Source organism: Camelus ferus, chromosome 18, assembly GCF_009834535.1.
Source record: "Camelus ferus isolate YT-003-E chromosome 18, BCGSAC_Cfer_1.0, whole genome shotgun sequence".
Classification (NCBI taxonomy): Eukaryota; Metazoa; Chordata; class Mammalia; order Artiodactyla; family Camelidae; genus Camelus; species Camelus ferus.
In genome coordinates, this window is record NC_045713.1 from 13,750,558 (window position 1) to 13,772,811 (window position 22,254).

Genomic DNA, 22,254 nt, shown 5'->3' on the forward strand with positions numbered 1-22,254 from the left:
ACATCTACACTGTCCAGCACAGTGACCACTAGCCACGTGCTGCTGCAGAGCACCGGAAATGTGGCTGGCGTAACAAAGAGACTGAAGTTTTAATTTAATCTCATTTTAATTAACTTAAATGTAAATAGCCACGTGTAGCTAAAGATGACTGTACTGGGTTCCTGGGGAAAATGCCACTTGGTCGTGGTGCGAGATCCTTTCTCACGAGGGTGGACTTGATTTGTTGCTATCTTGTTGAGGATTTTTGCCTGTAGGTCCCTAAGGGATGGTAATCTGCAGTTTCTTTTTCTTGTCACATCTTTGTCTGCTTTTGGCATCATGGGATGTTTTAGGAAATGCTCCCTCTTGGGTTTTTTTGAGTTTGTGAAGAATCTGTGTTGATTCTTCCATAACTGCTTAGTACAATCACCAGTGAGGCCATATGGTTTTTTCTTTGTGGGAGGTTTTAAATTACTGATTCAACTTCTTTACTTGCTACAGGTCTGCTCAGATTTCCTATTTCTTCACGTGTAGGTTTTCGTAGTTTGTCTTTCTAGGAACTTGTCTGTGTCTCCTAAGTCACCTTACCTGGCCAAGCCTGTCTGTGAGGTCAGCAGGGATATCCCCCGTTCATTCCTGATTTCGACTCTCTGCATCTCTCTTTTCCTGGTTCAATATAGCCAGTCTGTGTGGTTGACCTCAGTGACCATCCCTCTCTGGCTGCCGTACTGGACAGCACAGCCCTTGGCAGGGGCAGCGGTGCCCATGCTCCACGAGCTCCGTGGCCCCAGCCCCACCTACCTTGCTCCGGGACATCCGGAAGAGGAACAGGATGGCCAGGTAGACGGGGTAGACAACCACGCTGGACACCAGGCCAACAGCGACTGTATCGAAGCTCAGTGGGATCAGATTGGACACAGGCCCCAGGCTGTAGCCAGAGAGGAGAGAGAGCAGGCTGGGAGACGCGGGGAGGGGCAGGAAGGGTTGCGCAGAGGGAAGCTGTCCTGACCCCCACAGGCACCCACCTGTAGGCAGCATCTCCCACAACGCCATACCACACAGCATTGGCACCCAGAAAGAGGCAGATGAGGAGGACACAGCATGTAGCCCTCTGGACACGAGTGAAGCGGCTCCGAGGCGGCCGGTCCCATATTGAAAGCCAAATGTGCTTGTCAAAGAAGCCGCGCTGCAGCTCAGCCACAAGGAGCCGCCTGAATCTCCGCAGGGTCGCGTCGCCTGGGAAAGGGCATAGGACAGCTGCAGGAGGCCCAAGGGCAAGGCTACCCTCCGCTGCCTAGTCAGGATGAGGCCTTACTTGCTGCCAGCACCTCCTTCTCCACCAGGCCCCCGTTGGCCTCAGTCTCCACCGACAGCCAGTCGTTGACCAGGAAGAAGGTGCTGCGGGCATTCTGCAGGTCCCTGACAATGACGTGCTGCAGGAACCAGGCGGGGCTGAGTCCTGCAGAGGGGCCAGAGCTGGGTCAGTGGGTGGAGCCGGTGAGGGGGTGGGGCCGGGCCAGGGCGCCAGGGCCAGTGGCCTGAGGAGCAGCGGCTGGCGCTGCACAGACCTTTGTTGTCATGCCACACACGGATCTTCCACACACTGCCCAGGCTGTGCGGGGTGGCAATCTGGAAGATGTCCAGGCTGTTGCGGTGGAAGGCTCTGTCCCCGTCCAGGTGCCGGTGGCCACTCCGACTATCTGCCCCGTACAGCATGATGCCCACATGCGCTGTGGTACCTGGAGGATGGAAGGAGAGCAGGCAGGTCTCTGGGTGCACTGCCCAGCAGATACGTGACCCCGCAAGCCTGCTGTCAGCATCCTTCACAAGCACAAGAAGTCCTATACAGAACCGTATCAGTTGCCTCAGACTGTTGTAACAACAGCTCCCAATGGCATGATTCAAATGCCAGTTATTATGATTCATTAACTGTGAGTAACTGCCTGAAACATCAACCCAGCTGCCAACCCTTCGGTCTGCTAAGTAAATAAGAGATGCACATCCTAAGTGGTGACCAATGCTGTCACCCCTTCAAAAGTCTGCTGGTGACCAGTCGCCATGGAACTATCAGTCCCCACACAGACCATCAAGCATGCAGGGGTATAGCCTCCTTGTCTCCAGTGATAAACCAACATTTTACAAAAACGTGTCATCACCAAGAGAGGGGGTTGGGAGACCAACAGGAAAGCAGAGAAATGAAAAACAGTAATGCTGTGTGGACTACCAAGCCCCAACCTTACACAGCCGTGGGAAACCTGGTGCCCTCCATCTGTGAGAGTCCCTGTTAGGAAGGTGGCTCCCCTCACCTGAGCCCCGGCCCCAACCAGTCTTGACCAGGATCTCATACTTGAAGCGGCCCCCCTTCCCACAGAAAGGGATGACGCGGACCCGGCGGACGTCTAGCTGGTCCAGCTTACGCAGAATCCCAGCCATGACTGCGTAGGTTACCAGGCATACTATACATGTCAGCAGAACAATGTAATTCATGCCAGAGGCCGGCTCCTGGGGAGACAAAGTCATCAGGGAGGCCCAGGAGGCACAGGCCACCCCTCACCTGCTCAGGGCAGAGCCAGGGTTTCCCACCACTCACAGGGAAGATAAAGTGGACGTGGCTGGGGGGCACAAAGAGGCTGGCGCCAAAGGCGGTGAGGTGGCGGGTGAGGCAGACAGCCTGGCTGGGTGAGGTCTCCTCCAGGGGCAGCAGCCCTTCTGTCCGCCACGCCATCTCCTCCTCACTGAAGTACTGGCAGAGGGATGTATACAGACTCACAGACACCTCCAGTGCTGACCAACGGAAGTGGCTGGTCAGGTTCAGGTAGTAGCTCCTGCCCAGGTCTCCTGTCCTGGAAGAGGGGAGGGGTGTTACGGCCAGACCTGGCCAGGTCTGCCCCCACGGTGAGGCCACCGGCCTGGACACATAGGGATCTGATCACATCCACCCCCTTAGAGACCAGCCCCACCAGGTCCTCTAGGGATGCCCCCCAGGGCAGGGACGCACTCACCCGGGGGCAATGAAGAGGGTGTAGGGCCTGTGGTCGTCCCCGGCCAGGGCCTCTGGGCTGATCCTCCTGCTGGCTGAGCAGTTGTGCTCATTGGGATGGGGCACTGAGTGCAGGTAGACGGCCAGGAAGGGCTCGGGCTCCTCGGGCAGGTAGAGCTCTGTGAGGGGCACGTGCAGAGTTGGACCCCCCAACCCTGGGCAGCTCACACAGCCCGGGAGAAACCTGAGAGCCTTCCGAGCCTCACCCTGCACAGGCTGGGGGGCTGGGAGAGCCTCCCTGGTTCCCCCACTGCCTTCCAGCCAGGCCCCCAGGACCCTGTTAAGGAGGAGACTGACTTTCCCCAAGTCCCAGAAGAAATGTTGTTCACCCAGGCCATCCCTCACCACCCCCACACAGGCAGGGCCAGGGGTAGGGGGAGGAGGTGGCCCACTGAGTGCCCCGCCCACAACACCCACCGTTGAGCACCGTGTAGGTGAGCTGCAGGTGCAGCCCGGCCTCCGGGTTGCTGTTCTCAGGGGTGACCACAACGCTGACCGAGGCCTGGGGCTGGATGACGGCAGAGCCGGCAGGGAGGCGGTGGCCGTGGGCAGCCTGGTCTGAGTTGTTGGGCACCTTTACTGTGATGGCACGCTCTGAGGCTAGCTGCCTGATAGGGATCTGGGCACCAGCCTGTGTCTGGAAGGCCATGGACGCCACCTTGGTGGAGACGGTGTAGTTGCTGATGTAGCCAAAGGGAAAGGGATTGGAGTCGACAAGGAAGATGAGCTGCACCACATCACTGAGGTTGGACAGGGCCCCACTGAAGGCCGTGGGGATGGAAAAGTGGCAGCCAGGGCCCGAGGCGTTGCCCTGACACAGCAGGCTCAGCGGGTCCGAGCGCTTGCCCTGCGCCACAATCTCCTCACCCGCCAGGGTCAGGGGCTCCTCGTTGAGCACACGGGAGCGCATGAGGATGCACATGAGGGCTGACGAGAGGTGGTAGGCCCTGGATGCCACCATCAGTGATGGCAGCTCAGCCCCCAGCTCTGATGGCTGCGGGCCCTGTATGTCTGAGCTGGCCAGGTGGATGAGGTCGCCTGTGGATGTGGAGAGATTGAGGGGAGAGATGGGGGGAAGAGATCGGGGTGGGGGAAGAGATCGGGGTGGGGGAAGAGATCGGGTTAGGGGGAGAGGTCGGGGGGCAGTTGGAGAGAAGAGGGAAAGGCTGAGGGGAGAGGTCCAGTGGGAGAGATCAGGGGTGGGGAAGAGGTGGGAGGAGGGGTTGGGAGGAAAAGATCTGCAGGGAGAGGTGGGAGGGAGGTCGGGGAGGGGAAGAGAAGGGAGGGAGAGGTCTGGGAGAGGTTGGGGGAAGGTCTGAGGGAAAGAGGCAGGGGGAGACGGGAAGCGGGGAATCTGGGGAGCACTATTCGTCCACACCTGTGATGTTGAGGATGCTGTCGGCAATGGCAGTGGGCGTCCCGGTGCCCGCGGCAGTCTCCGCCTGAAGGATGCGCATCATGCCCTCCAGCTTATGCAACGTCTTCTTCAGGCACGAGCGGCACAGCAGCCCCCTGCTGGACACCTGCAGAGCGCCCAGCGCCACGTCCAGCCCCTCCCCAGCCAGCTGCCCAGGGCTGGGCAGGGGGCCACTCAGGGGCAGTTCTGCCTGCATCTGCCCCTCGACCCAGCTCGGCTCCACCACACTTACCATGATTCTGGGGCAGCCTCTGTAACAGTGGCCTTCCCCCTCCGCTGGGCCTCCCTAAACCACCCTTCAAGTTGCAGTTAGAGAAACCGCACCAAATGTGGCTCTACCCTGCTTGGAGGCCATCCGTGGCTCTTCCCCACATGTGGGCAGAGTCTGAGGTAATGTGGCCCCACTGGCCAACCCCGGACATGCACACAGCCTCGGGAGCCATGTGGCAGACAGGGCAACCCCCACCCAGAAGGTTCTCCACTCCCTTCTCTTTCACTGAGGCCTTGGCAGCAATCCACTGCCACCCTGGACACAGTGCCCGCCATCAAGACCAAGCCCAGCCCAGTGCCTGAGTCCCTGGTGAGGGTGGCGGGTGGCCTCTCAGGGCTGGATAGGCCCGAGGGGGAAGGCACAGAATGGCCCCTTCATATCAGCCTTCCCTACACCCAGGCTGCTCCTTGTGCCCGGGATCCCTGCAGGCTCGTGGCTCAAGCTGGGAGGGCTGAGGACAAGCTCGTGGCCAGGAGACTCGGCTGTAAAGGAGCTCTGGGAGCAACAGGGTGGGTTGGCCCAGGGCTGCCACGGGGCCTGGGGCCTGGGGCCTGTCCTACCGTGCACTGGGCCAGCGCAGCTGCGACCTGCTGAATGTCATCCACGGTGTTGACCCGCAGGGAGACCAGTGTCTCTGTGATATTCTTGCGTATCTGGGCACGCAGCTGCTGCTTGAGGTCCGGCTCTGCCACCATGGCCAGAGTATGTTCGTACTGTGGGCATAAGGAGCTGTCAGCGGGAGACAGGCAGCCCCACCAGCAGCACAAGTAGCCACAGGGCAGGCATTCTCAGCTGCTGCATCACACCAGCAGCAACTCGAGCCTTGTTTGGAGGGCAAAAGGGGGCTTTCCCAGGACCCCCTGCAGGGGCTAGGGGCACAGGAGAGGAGAGGCGGGGAGAGCCCAGTGCTGGGGAGGGCCCAGAGGGGAGGGCCCTGAGAGTCGGTGCCGCTGAGAGCAGGAGTAGTTTCAAGGAGCCAAGAGACAAGTCCTTTCCAAGGACCTGGTCAGGAGTGCTGGTCTGGGCCCCTGACACTGAGGGCAGGCTCCAGGAGGGGCTCCTCAGCCCGCACTGACCTCGTTGAGCACGGTGATGAGGGCCAGTGAGTACTCGATGACGTGCTGGGGGTCGGCCTGTCTCAGCAGCCCAGGCAGCATGCTCTCTGTGAGGCTGTACAGCCAGAGTGTGAGGTCCCGGGGGCTGTCGGCAGGGTCTCTGGGGGGCTCTGGCAGAGTGATGGCCAGAGAGCTATGGGCAGAGGCCATGTGTGAATAGGTGGCAGTCCCTTCTCCCAGCCCCAGCCAGGCCCTGCTCCCACCGGCCAGGCTTACTTGTTGAGTGCAACCACAGCTGCACCCAGCTGGTCCTGCACAACCACAGCCAGGCCTACCACAAAGCGAGGCGCAAAGCCAGGCGGCAGCACAGCCCCGTAGGTGGAGAGGCTGCCCTTGTAGACACAGAACTCTTCGCAGTGGCCTTGGCGACAACGCCGCAGCAGCAGGGCATACACCAGGGGAGCACCTGCGTCTTCCGCGTCCTGCCAACCTGTGGGCCCCCAGAGCGTCACCAGGGTCTCCATGTGTCCCCATATCACCGGCGCCCTGCAGCCATACTCACCTACACACTCAAAGTGCACCTTGGTGGTGAGAGCATGCACGGCCTCGAGGGGGAAGAGGCGGCAGGAGCCCCCCAGTGGAGGGCGGTTGGCGGAGAGGCTGATGGAGGCGCAGCCCTGCTCCTCGCCGGAGTGGCCCAGCACCGTGAGCGTGAACGTGTAGCCCTCACCATCCCGGAGCACGCCGCGCCGCACCACTAGCCGCATGCCCGCGCTGCCCGTGGATGTGGTCGTTTCATCCAGCACCAGCGTCTCGTTGCTAAAGGTGCGTGCCGCCCAGCGCTGAGGGGGCACATGGACCACAGGTGCTCAGGGGTGGGTCCTCCCCAGGCCCCCCACCTTTGGTCCCCCAACCTGGGCCCCGCCCGCTCACCCCTCGCGTGGAGCCCCCGCTGCAGCTGTCACAGCGACCCTCCAGGTACACGTAGGAGCTGCGGCTCACAGCATAGACGGCCTGCGCCTTGCAGGACACGCACTCCAAGGACACAATGGGCACCCGACCACTCCGGATCAGCACCTGAGGATCAGGTGGGATTAAAGGGAAGCCATGCCCACCACGGCCAGGACCCCCACACAGGGATTCTGCTCCTGAGGCCGACCATTGAGTCTGCTAGTGCAGTGGGGAGGCAGTGGGACCCATGGAAGAGTGGGGTCTCTGCTCTCCACATATGCTGCTTCCACAACTGCGAAAGCTCCTCGAAGGCCCGGCCAACTCCTAAACCAGCCCGCAGCCCAGGTTCCCAAGGACCATGCGCTCAACCTTCACCCAGTATATTTGTGTGGTTTTATGTCTCCCATTCTTGGGGGGAGGGTCATTTAAAGGAGCAGGAGACCACAAAGGGCTCATTTTCTGCAGCATCCAGGGCCCAGCTTGGGCCTGGTACACAGGAGGCACCCAACAGGTGCTCACCTATGCCTGGAGAGATGAATGACCATGGCTCTGGGAACACGGACACTGTGCTCTACACAGCTCTGTCCGAGGTTACTGCTGCTCTGCACTGGGGTAGGGCTCATGTCAGGCAGCCCCCGACGGCTCCTCTGAGCAGGACCCTCCCTGGGTAAGCCAGCTGGGAGACGCCTGGTGCTTGGGACAGACACCCCATTCCGAGCACCAGCAGGGCCTGGCACACCCGCTCCCATCACAGCAGCAGGAGTGGTGCCATGGGGTCAAGTGCACGAGGTCCTGAACTGCCAGGCCAGTCAGGGGAGGGAGTGAGAGTGTACACCCACACAGGGTTCAGAGAAAGGACACCGTGCTCTGGGGAGGGGACTTGTCTCCTCACTGTCAGCCTTCAGTGTTGTGCGGACAGGGTATTTCTCACAAACCGCTAGAACCTGTACTGTGCTTCTTGGCTCGAGTGCAGCTGTGGTCCTTTCAGAAGCAATGCCAGAGAAGCATCTTGTTAAGTAGACTTTGTGTCAAAAGTAGTAATAATTTAAAGTGAGTAACACCTGGAAGCACTAAAACATAGAAAACCTTAAAAATGGGTACTCATTGCCATATGTAGGCAGGGGCCCTGTGCACTCAGAACTCTGGGGCAGCGCCCCTACCCCAGAAGGCCTGAGGCTCTGCCAAGGGCTTGGCTGGGGCAGCACCCACCGTCTGGTTGGTGGCCTCCTCCTTCCGGCCGGCTTTCCACACAGTCAGGTTGAAGGTGTATTCCACGCCAGCCTGCAGGCGCTCCCGCGGGATGGTGACCACGCTGCTCCCACGGGGCCCGAAGTTCAGTACACACCCGCCAGTTTCACTCTGCAGCCCATAATGGGGGTGGGGGGTGAGACTCTAGCCCAGCCTCCCAGTGGAGCCTGGCCCAGGGGAAAGCTGGGAAGACCCTCCCCCTTGCTGGGATCAAGCCGACCACTAAGACGTCAAGCAGACCCAAGAGACTGCCAAGCTCATTCACACAAATGACTGGAAGGCGGACCAGGAGGGCAGCCAGCCTTGGCCCACCATGTGACTGACCTGTGTCGAGGCCACGCAGGCCCAGTGGAAGCTGAGCGGCGTCTGGTCACCATCCTCCAGGTTGGGGTCATAGGACTTACTGCCATTCAGCACCAGGTCTTGAGTGTCTGACCACACTCGGTAGGAGCCACCCTCAACAATGGGCACCAGGCGCTCAGGGGCCATGGTCACGTTGGCCTGGATGCTCCGTGCAAGGGGTGTGTCCCCAAATGACACCATAAACACGAAACAGTAGTGGCCCACGGGAAGTGCCAGCCGTGGTACCACCAGCTGAGGCCGGCTCACGTCCACACCAGGCAGAGTCACATGGGTCATGCGCCCAGATCGCTGGCAGCTAGTGGCACGGTACACCTCCCAGCGGTACTCAGTCTGGTAGGTGACACAGTTACGCAGGTCGACATGGGCTTCCAGGTAGTTGCGCTGGGAACGTCGCATCAGCACCTGCGGGGGCAGGGCCACGTCCACCTCGGGCTCCCTGCAGGCCAACACGTGGACAGTGACTGTGGCCTGTGCCACGAAGAAGCTCACCAGGTTGGAGGCATTCACCTCTACTTGGTAGTCCCCAGGCTGCAGGTAGGAGTGGGCAGCCCAAGGTACCTCTGTGTCCTCAACCAGGGTCCCGTCGCCGAAATCCCAGCGGTAGGCCACGCGCCGGGGGCTGGGGCTGGTGGCAGCCTCGAAGCGGGCCGAGCGGTTGGTGAAGCAGCGGCTGCTGCGCAGCACCACATGCTGGATGACATCCTGGATCTCAACCATGAGTGTGCGGTTTACGCCGCCCAGCTCGTTGAAAGCTCGCACAGTGAATCTCCAGCAGCCCTGCAGCCACTGGGGTGTAGGTGACATCACGGCCCGACAGGATGACCAGTGAGTCCCCTTGGACCTTCTGTAAGGAGAAGTACCACGCATAGGCAACGCGGGTCCCCCGCTGCACCCGGGCCGTGAAGTTCCTCTCAGCGCCCGTGGCGATGGCCAGCTCACAGCAGTCGGGCACCTGGAGCCCAGCCACGGCCTCTAGCACCGAGATGCGCACCTGCGCCTGCGCCCGGCTCACGTGGTTCTTGGCCTGGACACTCACTGTGTATTCCCCGACGTGGGGGAAACTTCGGGAGAAGTGGGGCCCAGGAAGTGCCTCGAGGCCAGCCACGCCCACCTGCAGGTGGAAGCTGACAGCCGAGCCGGTGGCCAGCAGGATCTGAAAGTGGATCAGCTGCCCAGGCTCTACCACCTTACTGCTGGCCCACAGCACCAGGCCCGTGACTGGCTCCTCCACCGTGAGGTTGTGTGTGGCTATGATCCAACTGACCGTGTTGGAGGCATTGAGCTGAATGGAGAAGGTGCCAGCGTCAGGGAAGATCATGGTGACGTGCTGGCCATGCCTGTCGCCACCCGGCATGGCCCAGCACCAGTTCACATCGGTGCCCAAGGCCAGCTGCCCTGAGAAGGGCACGGTGGAGCCGGTTACCACAAAGCTGCAGTCCAGTTCACCGGCCCTGATGCTAAGGCCACTCACAGGAACCTGCACGGCCACTTCAATGGTGGCATTGGCTGAGCCCAGCTGGTTCTTGGCCATGACTGTGACCAGGTGCAGACCGGGGCTGGGAAAGGCAAGGGTGGTGGATGGCTCTGGGGTCTCCCAGCTCAGCCCTTCCCCCAGAGACCAGGTGTAAGTGACACCACTGCCACCAGCCAGCTCAGCATGGAGGGCGACACTTGTGTTGACAGCAGCTGGGTTTGGGGAGGCAGCTGCAGCCAGCCACCCAACAGGTTCCACAAAGTCCACAGTGCGGTTGGCCAAGGCACTGCCCAGCATATTGGTGGCCCGCAGCTGGATGTGGTAGGTGCCAGCCTCAAGCACAGTGAGTGAGAAGGCTTTGCCGCTGCCAGTGAGGGTTGGGCCACCATCCGCCTGGGCAGTCCAGCTGTAGGAGATGTTGGTGCCATCCCGGACCAGCAGCCTGCAGCTGCAGCGTGCGGTTGGTGGGGAAGCAGCAGCTATTGCCGCCACCCACCACCTGCAGCCCCTCGATGTGCTGCAGGACATAGATGAAGATGCTGTCCTGGGCAGTGCCCACCTCGTTCTCAGCCGTGACAATGATGTTGAAGGTGCCAATGGAGCGAAAGGTGTAGGAGATGGTGGGGCCCCCGGGGATGGGTGTACAGCGGTCACAGAGGACCCAGGAGTAGTGCACGTTGCTGCCTGCCTCCAGCACAGTGCTGAAGCTCACGCTGCTGTTCAGGGGCACCACTGTGCGGCTGGCATTGACACTGAGCCCCCGCACGCGCTGCTGTACCGTGACATTCAGCCAGGCCTCCCCCCGGCTCACCTCATTCCAACCGGCCACCCTGACAGTGAAGTAGCCCGTGCAGTTGTAGGCGTGGGTGACTGTGGGGCCCTTGAGCTGCCCGCCGTCCCCCAGCTCCCAAAGGTAGGTGGCGGGGTGTCCGCGGCCCTCAGCAGAGAACAGGTAGGGCTGCTGCAGCTCCAGCACATGGGAGCCGTTGACCCTGATGCCTGCGAGCTCCACGGGCTCCTGCACCTCCACGAGCGCCGAGTCATTGGCGGCCGAGATGTTATTAGACACAGTGACTGTCACCAGGTAGGAACCCGAGTCCCGGTACATAAATGTGGCCTCAGGGCCCCCAACACGGGTGGCAGCATCCTTAGTGCCGAAGTCCCAGGTGTACCGGTAGGGGAATGGGGGCCAGGCACGGGCCACCAGCCCAGCCTCATCCCCGAGCTGCACGAACTGCCTCTCGGGCCACAGGGTGACGTTGCCCACCTCGGGCTCCACACAGACACTGCTGAAGTAATGCGCCTTGTTCACGTGGCTTGATAGGACCAGCGCCAGGGGGAATGTGCCACTGCGCGTGAAGTTGTGAGTCACTGTCGGGTCCCCCTGGACGGTCGTGTTGGATGAGCCGTCCCCAAAGGTCCAGTCAAAGACGTAGTGAGCAGGGTCCCCAGTGACATGGGCCATGAGCTGGGCGTGGGGCTGGGTGGGGATGCAGAATGCAGGGTCGATCCACAGCACCTCCAGGACAAAGACCTGCACAGGCAGGCTCTGGGCCAGGCGGCCGGCGGGGCTGGACGCACCCACGGTCACCGTGCAGTTCTGAGCCCGCAGGTACACGTGCTCCACCACGGCCTCAGGGCCCGTGAGCACTGTGCCATCCCCCATGTCGAAAGTCCATGTGACGTTGTCGCCCGAATCCAGGGTCGCATTGACCACAACAGGTGCACCCTGCTCCACAGCTGGGCTCAGGTTCACAGTCAAGCCACGGAGCTCCTCAAAGACGCGGACACTGACACCTGCCACTGTGCTGCTGACAGTGTTGTTGACCTCCAGGCGAATGTGGTACATGCCTCTCGAGGCATACGTGTGGTTGACCTCTGGCTGGGGCTGTGTCACAGCTGGGGAACCGTCCCCGAAGTCCCATGTATACAGGACGCCCTCAGGGGAGGGCAGTGGGTGTGGGAAGAAGGTAACAGGCTGGCCAGCCACCAGGACATGACTACCCATGGCCACGGCCAAGGCAGGCAGGGTGGCACGCACACTCACAAGCACCTTCTGCGTCAGGTTCTCGAAGGCATTAGACACAAGCAGGGTCAGGTTGTATTCACCTGGGGGACAGGCCCAGAGTGGGGATGGGGCCGGAGCCACCGTCACCGCTGCCACCACCACCTACTCAGCAGAATCCCCACCTAACCCCGTGTTGTGGGCAGGGGCCTCCTGAGTGGGCAGAGCAGGGCCCCAGCCAAAATGTGAACAGAGAATGCCCTTGGACGCTGCCCAGGTGGTCCTCGCAACAGGTGCACACAGGGTGCCATCAGCTCAGGGCAAGACGCAGGGCTGAGGCAGAACAAGATGAAGAGCGACCACCTCCAGGTGCGAACGCACTTGGGGTAACAGGACAAGCACAGGCACAGGGCTGAGATTATGGGGGCACCAGTTTACTCCGCATCTGTGTGTGTGTGGCTTCTAGAGTTCTAAAAATGACTACAAAGAACCTCCCCTTCTCTCACAAAAAGGCTCAGGGGAGGAGACAGGAAGGTCCAGTTTCTGGCCAGCAGACTTGAATCATGGGTCTCAGAGGCCCTATCCACCCCTGGATACCCACTCTTCACCCTAGTAAGGGCCCTGACCATCAGCCCAGGCTGGACTGGGGGGAGGCAGGACAGAGGGGCTGTCCCCCAGGGAAAGGCTGACCCCAGGGCAGAGCTTGCCCAAGCTAGACGCTGGCAGGGTAGGCCTGCCCCTCACCTGGGACGGTGTAGGTGTGTGTTGCATTGTGCTCCACCAGCACCTGGGCCACTGTAGGGTCTGGGACCTGGAAGGACTCGTTGTATGGAGGCTTGAACTGGCCAATCACCTGCTCCCCATCCCCGAAGGTCCACCTGCCAGGGCAGAGAGCAGATGGTGAGCAGGCTGGGGGATGGGTGGGAGGGGCTGGCCACTCCCATGGGAGTGGGAGGTGCACAGTGGCTTGGCCACGGCTGCTGTCACTTCCCTTACACTTCCTTTCAGGGCACCACCCAGCATCCCCTGGCCCCTTCCCAAGGTCTGAGGCACCTAACGCTCCTGACAGATGAGGAGGTGGAGGCTGGGGGAGAACCTGGTGCCAGCCTCACCCAGGCTCAGTCAGCCCCTGCTCCCCACCGGGCCCAACACACTCACAGGAAGGCCACCTCCACAGCCGAGTCCACCAGCACGTGGGCCGCCAGTGCCAGCGTGCCATTGGGGGGCAGCACAAGTGGCAGCACAGATACCCGCAGGCCCCGCATCCTGTGCATCCGCTCCACAGTGACGTTGTAGTTCACAGTGACATTGCTCACATGGTTAGAGGCTGTCAGCTGTGGAAACAGGTGGTGGTGAGCAGGCCGCCAGCATCCCACAAGGCAGCATGGACAGCACCCCACCCTGCACTCACCCATTGCCACCACAGGGTCCTCGAGAGCAAAGCAGAACAGAAGGCACAGGTGAGCAGTGGACACCCTAGCCCGCCCTGCCCCTGTGCCCTTGCCCCCTGCGCCCCTGCCCTGCACCTGTGCCCCCGCCCACCGAGAGCTTGAAGATGGCGGCGCTCTGGTAGATGACATTGAAGACCACGTTGTGAAAGGTCAGGGACTGCTTGTCATCAATGGTCCAGCGGAAGACCACGTCTGAGCCAGCCTCCACCACGGGGCTGTACCTCTGTGGGAAGGGCAGTGTCAGCTGGTCTTGACCCTGGCCCCAGCCCAGGAACTTTGGAGGATCAACTCTGCCCTCAGCCCATGTCCACCTGCCTGGACACAGCTCTTTGTGGGGCTTCCAGGACAGGACCTCAAGACATCCTACAGCAGGGAGAGGGGGAGGGCAGACAGTGGGTGGGCAAGGAGCCCCAGGGCCCCTCCTGGCCAGAGGGGCCACACGGAATGGGGCTGAGCTTGGTCTTGGTTATACCTTGACCTCTCTGTACCAGTTTCCCCATCTGTCAAGCAGTCCTAGTGCCAGTGACAAAAAGCCCACCCATCTCAGTCTCTGTACCTCTCCCCTAGGCTCCTGCTTGGGCCCCTTAGCTGGACAGCACAGTGTTATCTGGGAAGGCATGTTCATCTCAATGGGCCCCATGATTCTTGATGTTTACCTGCATCACCTGATAGAACAGGTGTGACCACAGGAAGCCACGGGACACAAATTGTACAATGGCCCCTGTGCAAAGGCTGCATAACTGGTGGCTGCCTTGTGCAGGTGGGCACCCAAAGTGGCACCAACAGTGGCCAGATGGCATCAGACCCTCCCCTCAAAAAGTGCTCACCGGCCACATGGGGATATAGCAGGGGCTCTGAAAACATACCCGGGATCGGTGAGGTCAGAGCTGGATGAGAAGCTCAATGATTTGTTCAGAAAATGTGAGAGCAGAAGGAAGCATTTTCAGAGCAACTGTTTTAGAGGTGACTTTCCAGTAACATACGAATTAATGAACAGCCTGAGAAGCCACCTGACAGGACTTTCCCAGAAACTGACACGGAGCCCACTGTCCCTGGCGACCAAGCGCTTTCTTCACTGGGGAGGGGCTGCCCTCTGCAAAAGCAACTTGTCTCAGTAGGGGTTGGGTCGACCCCCCAGCCACTCACCACCAAGACACCCTGCAGCACGCGGGCCTCAGGGCTGGGCATGGCGCGGAGGCCACGGATGGGCTCCTCAGCCTTCACCTGCAGGCTGAGGTCGGCTCGGCCAGCACCGTTCTCCACCACAATGTCCACCTCATGTTCACCCTCACTGAGCCTGGGCAACTCCAGCACCGAGAATAGGGTGGCGTTGGCCTCGTGGGTACAGCCAGGCACCAGGGCAGCCACCGTGGTAGGGCAAGTGGCCTCAAAGGGTGCGCTGACATTGCCCCCTGGCCAGCGTACTGTAGCCGTGGCATTGGCACCGGAGTCCACCTGGAGCACCATGAGCGAGCCATTGGTGGGCACGAAGATGCGGCTGTCGTCGGGGGTCGGGTAGATGACCCGAAGCCCAGCCACTGGGGAAAGCACATCAAAGCTGCAGGACAGGTTCTGCCTGGACACGTGGTTGCCCACTGTGGCCCTGACCTCATAGTGCCCGGGCTGCTGCAGCCCTGGGTTGGGGCTCAGGCCTAGCAGAGGGGTGAGCTGCTCTGTGGCAGCAAGCAGCCGCAGGGCACAAGCAGGGCCAGTCGGGGCCACCTCTAGCTGGGCAGGCAGGTGGGCCAGCCAGGCTGAGACGTTGGTGAAGAAGTATGGGACCTCGGGGCCAGGGTGGCCGAGTGCCGGGGGGCAGTGCAGGAAGGTGCCTGGTCCAGCATCATGCTGCAAGCTGATGAGGTCACCAGGGAGCAGGGGGCTGTCTTGGCCATGGAAGGTGACCTACAGGAGAGGGAGGTGGGGCCATGTCAGGTCCTCACAGTGGGCCACCACTGATAGGGGCCTATAGGGGAACACTGGCCTGGGGTTCCAGTAGGCAAGCAAGATCCCCCTGGGGGTAATCCAGAGTCACCCCCCTACAGGGGTCTTAACACTCGTCAGTCACTCATACGCCACCAGGCTTTGCAGGAACCCCCTTGACACTCAAGGCAGGGACAGATGGAACACACATGGCAAAGTATGTAAGCAGAGTTGGGGCTTCTCTGGACAGGGACACTTGTGGCCAAGACTTCAGTGATGGGAAGGAGCAAACCACACCCAGAAAGGGGGAGAGTCCTCATTAAAAGGCAAGTGCAAAGGCCCAAGGGGCAGGAGCGTCCTATGTCAGGAGATGAAGGCAGCCACTGCCACATGGGAGGGGGACAAGGGACCTGGTGGGCTGTGCGGAAGAATTTGCATTTTGTCTGTGTTTAATGAGGAGACCTGGATCTCAGGCAGCTAAAGGAAAGGCAGAAAGCACCCAGGCCAGTGACACACACCGAGTACTGGGTGGGGGGACCTGCAGGCACGGAGAAGAGGAACTCTTTCCACAGTGCATAGGAGACATCAGGGAGCCCCAGCCCTGATGTGGACCCATTGGCACAGGCCTGGAGGTGGCAGGGGGCATCCAGTGGCAGACAGATGTTGGATCTGGGGCACTGGTGTCCTTCCGGTGTACATGAGGGGGCTGGCTCAGTCCTGTTCTCCAGGGACCTACTCTGGGGATCACTGATGTTTTCTGGGGCCCCTACAAGGAAAGGAAGTGAGGTCAGGCATCCCACTAGGACACAAGGTTTTGCCAGGCAGTACCCCTAGCCCCCACCATCACTCCTCTAACCCTCCTGACACCAGGTCAGCTAACTGACCTTGGTGAGTCCTTCACCCAGGCAGGCCCACCCAATCTGTCCTTGGGATCCCCAAGATAAGGTGGCTTCTCTGTGGACCCCACTCTATCCACCTTGAGGCTGGAGACCAGTCCAGTGGGTGAGGGGTAAGCAGATACAACACTGCCGAGAGTCGTGTGAATCCCCCAATTCCCACTGCCAGGATGGAGTCCCACCTGCTCCTTCCACGGGCCGGTACACCTGCAGCCGCAGCTGGGCGGGCTGGCTGAGATCCTGGGTCCCAAACTCAGCAGAAGTGAGGAAGGCTTCACGGCTCAGGCTCAGGCCAGGGAACACCATCACCTAGCGGGGCAGGGGGGCCGCTCAGCTCCACAGACCCTGGCCCTCAGCCTGGCCCTACCCCGAGGCCCAAACACGCACCAGGTCAGAGGGGAGAAGCCACCAGATGGGCCTTCAAGAGGCCCCCCATGAGCCTTGTTTCACACAGTGGGAAACAATGTCACTCGGGAGAAAAAATCAGTTCAAAACCATCTGTGAGTAATAGGAACCCCACCTTCATTTTCAGAAAGTCCCCAAGCACCAAGACAAAAGGCTCAGGAGTGTTCAGGGTTCTCCCAGACACCAGGACAGGGGCCTTCTACTCTCTGCACTGTGCTGGGGTTTCTAAACTCTCTACTGGATACAGGACCATAACAAGGCTTCTGGTTTCTCAAAGACAGACAGCAGTCAGGGTGAGGCACAGTCTCTAGACTGCATCCTGGAGGGCCAGGGGGCCAGCCTACCTCGACGGGCTCCCGGGGGGCTGAGAGGGCCTCCTGCTGTGCCAGGGGGCTCAGGGGCCCCTGCAGGTCCCCCCTGAGTGCTCCCACGAGGAAGTTCTCTGCATCCCGCACGGGGCCTGGAGTGCAAGTGTGCAATGAGGTGCTGGTCCCCAGCGGAAGAATAGAGTGTTGGGGGACCAGGGTGGGGCCAGACCTGGGACTGAGCCACCTGGCAACAGCCCCTGGCTCCCTTCACCTGTTTCATCTGGTCCAGGACAGAAGGCACTCAGCAAACACCTAACCAACACTGAACAGCTAAGGAATGAACCTGTGGTGCCAGGTGGCAGCTGTCCTGGCCAGGGACTGGGGGGCTCCCATTGTGGCCAGGAGACCCCGTGTGCTTTAAGGGGGAAGGGGCGTCTTGAGCCAGCGCAGCAGGTGCTCCCCAGCCCCCAGGGGCCCCAGCGAACCTCCAGGCTGCAGCTCACAGACATAGCTGTGCGGCACCGAGCACAGGTCCGTGTTGCACTGCCCAGCAGGCCCAAGCCTCACACAGCGCTCAGCCGTGGCGGGGTGTGGCTCCCCCGGCAGCCAGTTCTGGCAGCTTTCCAGGCTGAAGGCCTCGCCCTGCGGTGCTGGGCCCACCTCGGCTCCCTCCACAGCAGAGAAGCCGATCCACACGTCCAGGCTCCTGCAGGCAGACAGTGGGAAGGGCAGGCACTCAGGGGCTCCCCGGAGACAAGCATCTCCCATCTTCCCTCTTTCTGAGGGCACCCCCTCAAAGCAGTTGATCAGGTGGGCCCATCTGTCTCTACCTTCCAAATGGGGAAACTGAGGCTCAGAGATATGATGTGGCAAGCAGGGCCCACAGCAGTGCCTACCCAACCACCCATCCCAAAGGGCCAGGGGCCCAGCTGAGATCCCCACAGGGCTCCATCACCATCTGGACAAGGGCCCTGCAGATCTGACCCATGTGCTGAGGGGAGGCTCCAGGTGCAGTATTTGGGGACCAAGACATCCACATATCAGCCCCCACAGCTCTTTCAAGGCAAAGACCCTCCTGGAGGCAAGGTTTGTAGATACAAGGACAGGGATATACACATGGACAGAGACAGGCAGAGAGACAGAGGGACAGGGACAGGCACAGGAAGGGGAGTGAAGTGCTGTGGCCAGAGCTGGGCCCTGTTAACCACGTGACCCTGGGCAGGGGCTCTGACCGCTCGGGCCTTGGTTTCCCGCTCCGGACACTGAGGACGTTCAGGGTGATGCACAGTCTCTTCAGCCCATTCCCAAGAAGGGACCCCAGGAGAGAAGGGGGTTCAGCCTCCACCCCTCCTGCCACCAGCCATGGCAGGTGCTGAGGGCCAAGCTGAGACCCGGTGGGGCTACCCACGGTGACTATACTACCAAGCATGCTTCCTCACAGGCCTGGGCAGTGAGTGTGTTTAAGAGGCCCTGTGTGTGGGCAGCGTGTGGCAGCACTGAGCACCCAGCAGGGGGTAGTGTGAGGAGCAGAAAGCAGGGAAGCCTCCTCAGTCACACCAGAATCTTGCCTGCCCCTGCCAAGAGGGGCCTGGCATGGGACAGATGGGAGACAGGGTCTAGGGTGCACCTCCCACAGCTGGCACATCCTCCACCTCTGTGTCCACATCTGTGTCAGGAGAGCCAACAGGCCAGCTGGCTGGCCCCTCCAGATGCCCCGATCTGCTCAGGCTCCATCCCCATCCCGCATTCTAGGGACCCCTCTACCTCCCAGCCTCTCTGAGGACCAGAAGCACTTGGACAGGCACCTGGTGACACGGGAGACCAGGAAGTGCTGGACAGCAGGACTGTCCACCATGGCCAGGGCAGCCCCAGCCCAGGCCCGGCACCGCTCCTGCGCCTGCAGCCAGGCTGCCTTCTCTGCCACCAGGCGGTAGCAGTGACCATTACCAGGGAAGATCTCAGTGTCCGAGGGGCAGAGCGGATGCACCACTGGCGGGGAGGAGCAGAGGGCAGAAAGACATTAACATGTGCCCCACGGAGGCTGCCCCTCCCTGACTTGGGCCCACTGGCGGGGTGGCTCCACCTTGGGCTGGCTCCTCTCCCAGGGCTACGATGCTGTAGGCAGCCTGGAGGCTGGAGCCGCCTCGGTTTCGGACCCCGAGCTGCAGGGTCTCGTCACTGCGCACCGAGGCCAGACAGATGAGCTCCAGGGCTGCGGGAGCGGCCTCCACCTGTACCTCTGCCCCCAACCGAGCAGAGCCATCCCCCAGGGCCAGCACAGCTGTCACGTGATAGTGCCCAGGCAGCATGTAGCAGTGAGTAGCCTCCTGGCCAGCAACATCCACCTCAGGGGAGCCATCGCCAAAGTCCCAGTGGGTGGAGCTAACAGGCAGTGGGGCAGACACATGGAAGGCTGCTGGCTGACCAGAGGCCAGGGGTCCTCGGGGCCCCACCAGGGCAGCCCCTGGGGAGGCAGGGAAGATGTTCTGGAGAAGGGTGGGGCCCCCACAGATGGGGGTGGGGGGCAGCAGGGGGCTGGAGCAGAAGGGCAGGCAGGCAGAAGAGACATTGGGGGGCTGGGCCGCCCCGCACAGGCACCGGCCCTGCTCGGAGAGGGCTGCGAGGTCCTGGCCAGCCACGAAGCAGAAGGCGCTGCAGGCCTCAGTTGCCAGCGGGCCCTCATGGGCAGCTGAGAAGGCCAGCAGCACCACGGCGCCCGAGCTGTCGTCAGGGACACAGGCGATGTACTCCTCACCTAGAAGGGGAAGGCAGGTGGGTCCCACAGGCGCACCCCACCCCTGCTGCCTCTCTGTCCCCATTCCAAGTCCCAGATCACATCACTCCCGACCCTCCAACGGCTGCATGGCACTCACCCCCACCTCCAGGCTGGTCTCCCCACCTCCCACTCACACCATCCCCTGGTCCAGAGGGCCTTGCTGACTTCTCACCAGGTCAGTCTGTCTCAGCCCTGCAATTGTTCCTCAGGTGCATCTGCTCCTGGATCCCTGTCTGCCACCCCTAGGCTGGTGACCCCTGAAAACCTGCAGGGCTCCCACTTGGCCCAGCTGCCGGGCAGGGAGGGGCTGAGTCTACCCCGCCCACCCGCACTCACCACAGCCACTGTCCAGCAGAGGGACGCTGAGGAGGGGCCGGCCAGCCAGGGGGCCAGGCCCAGCGCACGTGGCCGCCTCAGGCCGCACCACGCGAACCTGCTGCTCCTCCGCCCAGCGCGGCAGCCAGGCCAGACCACAGTCACACTCCAGTGGGTTACCGCTCAGGTTTCTGGGGGCAGGGGGCAAGGCAGGCGTCCAACAGGCAGTGAGGCAGGTGTCGGGGGCCATGGCCCAGCCACCAACCACCACCAAAAACAACAAAACTTACATTTCACTTAAATTAAATAAATTAGCAAATATTCCTTCTTCTAATGTAGAAATCTTGTTGTCGCTTATGTCCCTGGAAGAAAGGGGAGGTTCAACATGGTTGGATGAGGGCCCCAACAACCGCACTGGGGACAAGCAGCTGCCACCTGCCCACTTAGAATCCCACAGCCGCCCTGGAGGGGACACTCACAGCTCTGTCAGCGCTGAGAGGTTCGCCAGGAACCCGCTGTCCAGTGCCTGGAGCAGGTTGTGGGAGATGTCTCTGGGGAGCAAAGCAGTGTAGGTCAAGGTTGGAGTCCAGGGCTGGGTACAAAGCTGACCCCAGGCCACCCTAGAAGCCCTCCAGCTGTAGCCTCCCACCCTCCGGGCCTTATTGCCAGGGCCAGGGAAAGAAGATCTGAATGAACTCTCATCTGGGAACCCGAGAGCTAGATCCTCCACACTCCTCTCCTGCCCCCTGCCCCCTGGCCCAGAAGGGTGGAAATGCACCATGGAGGGCCGACTTTACCCCTCCACACAGGGTTCAGAACATACAAGGCAGTCTAGTGGTCTCCAGGGTGGGGGCCCAGCTGCTGCCAGCTATGGGAGCGTGGGGGGTGGGAGGGATGGTACTGAGACACAGTGGGGTACAAAGATGAGATAAACAATGAGGGAGTTCTGGTGGATGAACTCATGTCAGAGCAACAGTGACGGCCCACGTTAAGCCCTGGGGTCCAGGCATCAGAGCCAGAGCCATATCTCGATAACACTAGGGACTCAAAGTCAATGTAAGCACATCAGAGAACTGAACACAGAGCAAGAACACAGGAGAGTCACAGGTTTTCAAAGTATGAAATTGTGAACCTAAAGAAAACATCAAAACCCAAAAGCTCCAACTGCATTTAAAAACACAACTTCCACACAAAATATCATAAAATCAGAAAACAAATTACAAGCTAGGGAAAGCACTAGCAATTTAAATGGCCACCTGGACTTCTGGAGGGCACCACTGGCCCGCAGGTGATTGATGGGGGGGAGCCAGGCCCAGAGTGGGTGAGGGAAGGGGGACTGTGGATGCAGTCAGCTAATCTCTGGGAGCCTGGTCCCCCCTCCACATAGTGGGGCAGCCACTGGGAAACTTGGCGCCAAGCGACAGCACGTGGACATGACACGTTCAGCTGATGCTGGCTTCCTAAGGCCTCAGTCAGAAGGGCACAGGCAGTAGGTGGGCAAGACCACAGTCCTCCACTGAGCTGAGGCTTCCTCAACAGGGGCTGTGAGTAGAACCTCAGGCACAGTGGGAAGGGCAGCACAACAGGGGGCAGGGTCCTCCTGGTAGTGGGACCTCTGAGACACTGGACAGGGGTCCCACAGGGCAGGGGTGGGGCTGGAGCTCCTGCTGGGACCCAATAGGAGTGGAGGCTTCAGCCTGGAGGACCTGCAGCCCCACCACTGCTCTGACGGGTGTCCCGACTGTGCAGGCCTGGGTGGGGATGGGGGCAATGCCTGACTTGGCAGAGGCTCTGTCCCAGCGACAAGCTCAAAAACGGGAGCACTTCACCTGAGCTAGGTACCCCAGACAATGTCACTGAGCTTCTCGGTCTCCTATCTAGAGAGAGAGTGTGCATGCACGCGAATAGAAGTCCCCTCCCCAAAGGGCGGTGAACAGGGCACCCATGCCCAGGCATGGGTTCCAGGAACTCCAGGAGCAGAGGCTTTTGGGGACGAGGGAACACGGGGACAGGACCTTCTGGCAGGGTCACCTCTGTGCCCCACCATGGAGCCTAGCTTCCTTCATCCCCTCTCACATACGGGGAGGAAAGTCGTCCCCTTCCATCTGGCAGTGCCATTGGGTAAGCTGAGCTGGGCACTTGCGAGCAAGTCCCAGAGCAGTAGAGGACACAGCAGCCCATTTTTTTCCAGGGGGTACTGTGGGCGGCCCCACCCCAGCCAGCCCAACCACTGGGACACAAGCTGGTCATGTTAGGTATGGAACCCAAGGGGCATGGTGGTTGAAGGTCCTTAGGGAGCCCATGCGTCCCTCATAGTGTTAAGTTTGCTCAAAGCCCTCAGTCTGTCGTTGAGCAGCGAGCTTACTGGTTGACAAAGATT

General features: G+C 60.9%; 1 protein-coding gene and 1 long non-coding RNA gene across 2 annotated transcripts in view; one reads left to right on the top strand and one right to left on the bottom strand.

The window, feature by feature from the left end:
• Nucleotides 1-22,254, bottom strand: part of PKD1 (polycystin 1, transient receptor potential channel interacting) — a 42,194-nt gene that overhangs the window by 8,100 nt on the left and 11,840 nt on the right. The window contains 31 exon segments of the mRNA XM_032460166.1: nt 781-907; nt 1,005-1,215; nt 1,295-1,438; nt 1,548-1,718; nt 2,286-2,481; nt 2,570-2,822; nt 2,982-3,138; nt 3,437-4,057; nt 4,398-4,542; nt 5,268-5,420; nt 5,784-5,955; nt 6,039-6,252; nt 6,325-6,604; nt 6,696-6,839; nt 7,923-8,072; nt 8,286-9,083; nt 9,085-10,236; nt 10,238-11,907; nt 12,548-12,681; nt 12,962-13,137; nt 13,346-13,477; nt 14,401-15,156; nt 15,693-15,940; nt 16,253-16,379; nt 16,820-16,935; nt 17,269-17,489; nt 18,589-18,772; nt 18,867-19,538; nt 19,896-20,065; nt 20,165-20,236; nt 20,354-20,425. Of these exon segments, the coding sequence (XP_032316057.1) occupies nt 781-907; nt 1,005-1,215; nt 1,295-1,438; nt 1,548-1,718; nt 2,286-2,481; nt 2,570-2,822; nt 2,982-3,138; nt 3,437-4,057; nt 4,398-4,542; nt 5,268-5,420; nt 5,784-5,955; nt 6,039-6,252; nt 6,325-6,604; nt 6,696-6,839; nt 7,923-8,072; nt 8,286-9,083; nt 9,085-10,236; nt 10,238-11,907; nt 12,548-12,681; nt 12,962-13,137; nt 13,346-13,477; nt 14,401-15,156; nt 15,693-15,940; nt 16,253-16,379; nt 16,820-16,935; nt 17,269-17,489; nt 18,589-18,772; nt 18,867-19,538; nt 19,896-20,065; nt 20,165-20,236; nt 20,354-20,425 (9,838 nt within the window).
• Nucleotides 443-13,444, top strand: LOC116657533. Its single transcript, XR_004312654.1, has 3 exons — nt 443-519; nt 10,211-10,215; nt 13,434-13,444. It is a non-coding gene; the product is annotated as an uncharacterized LOC116657533 (long non-coding RNA).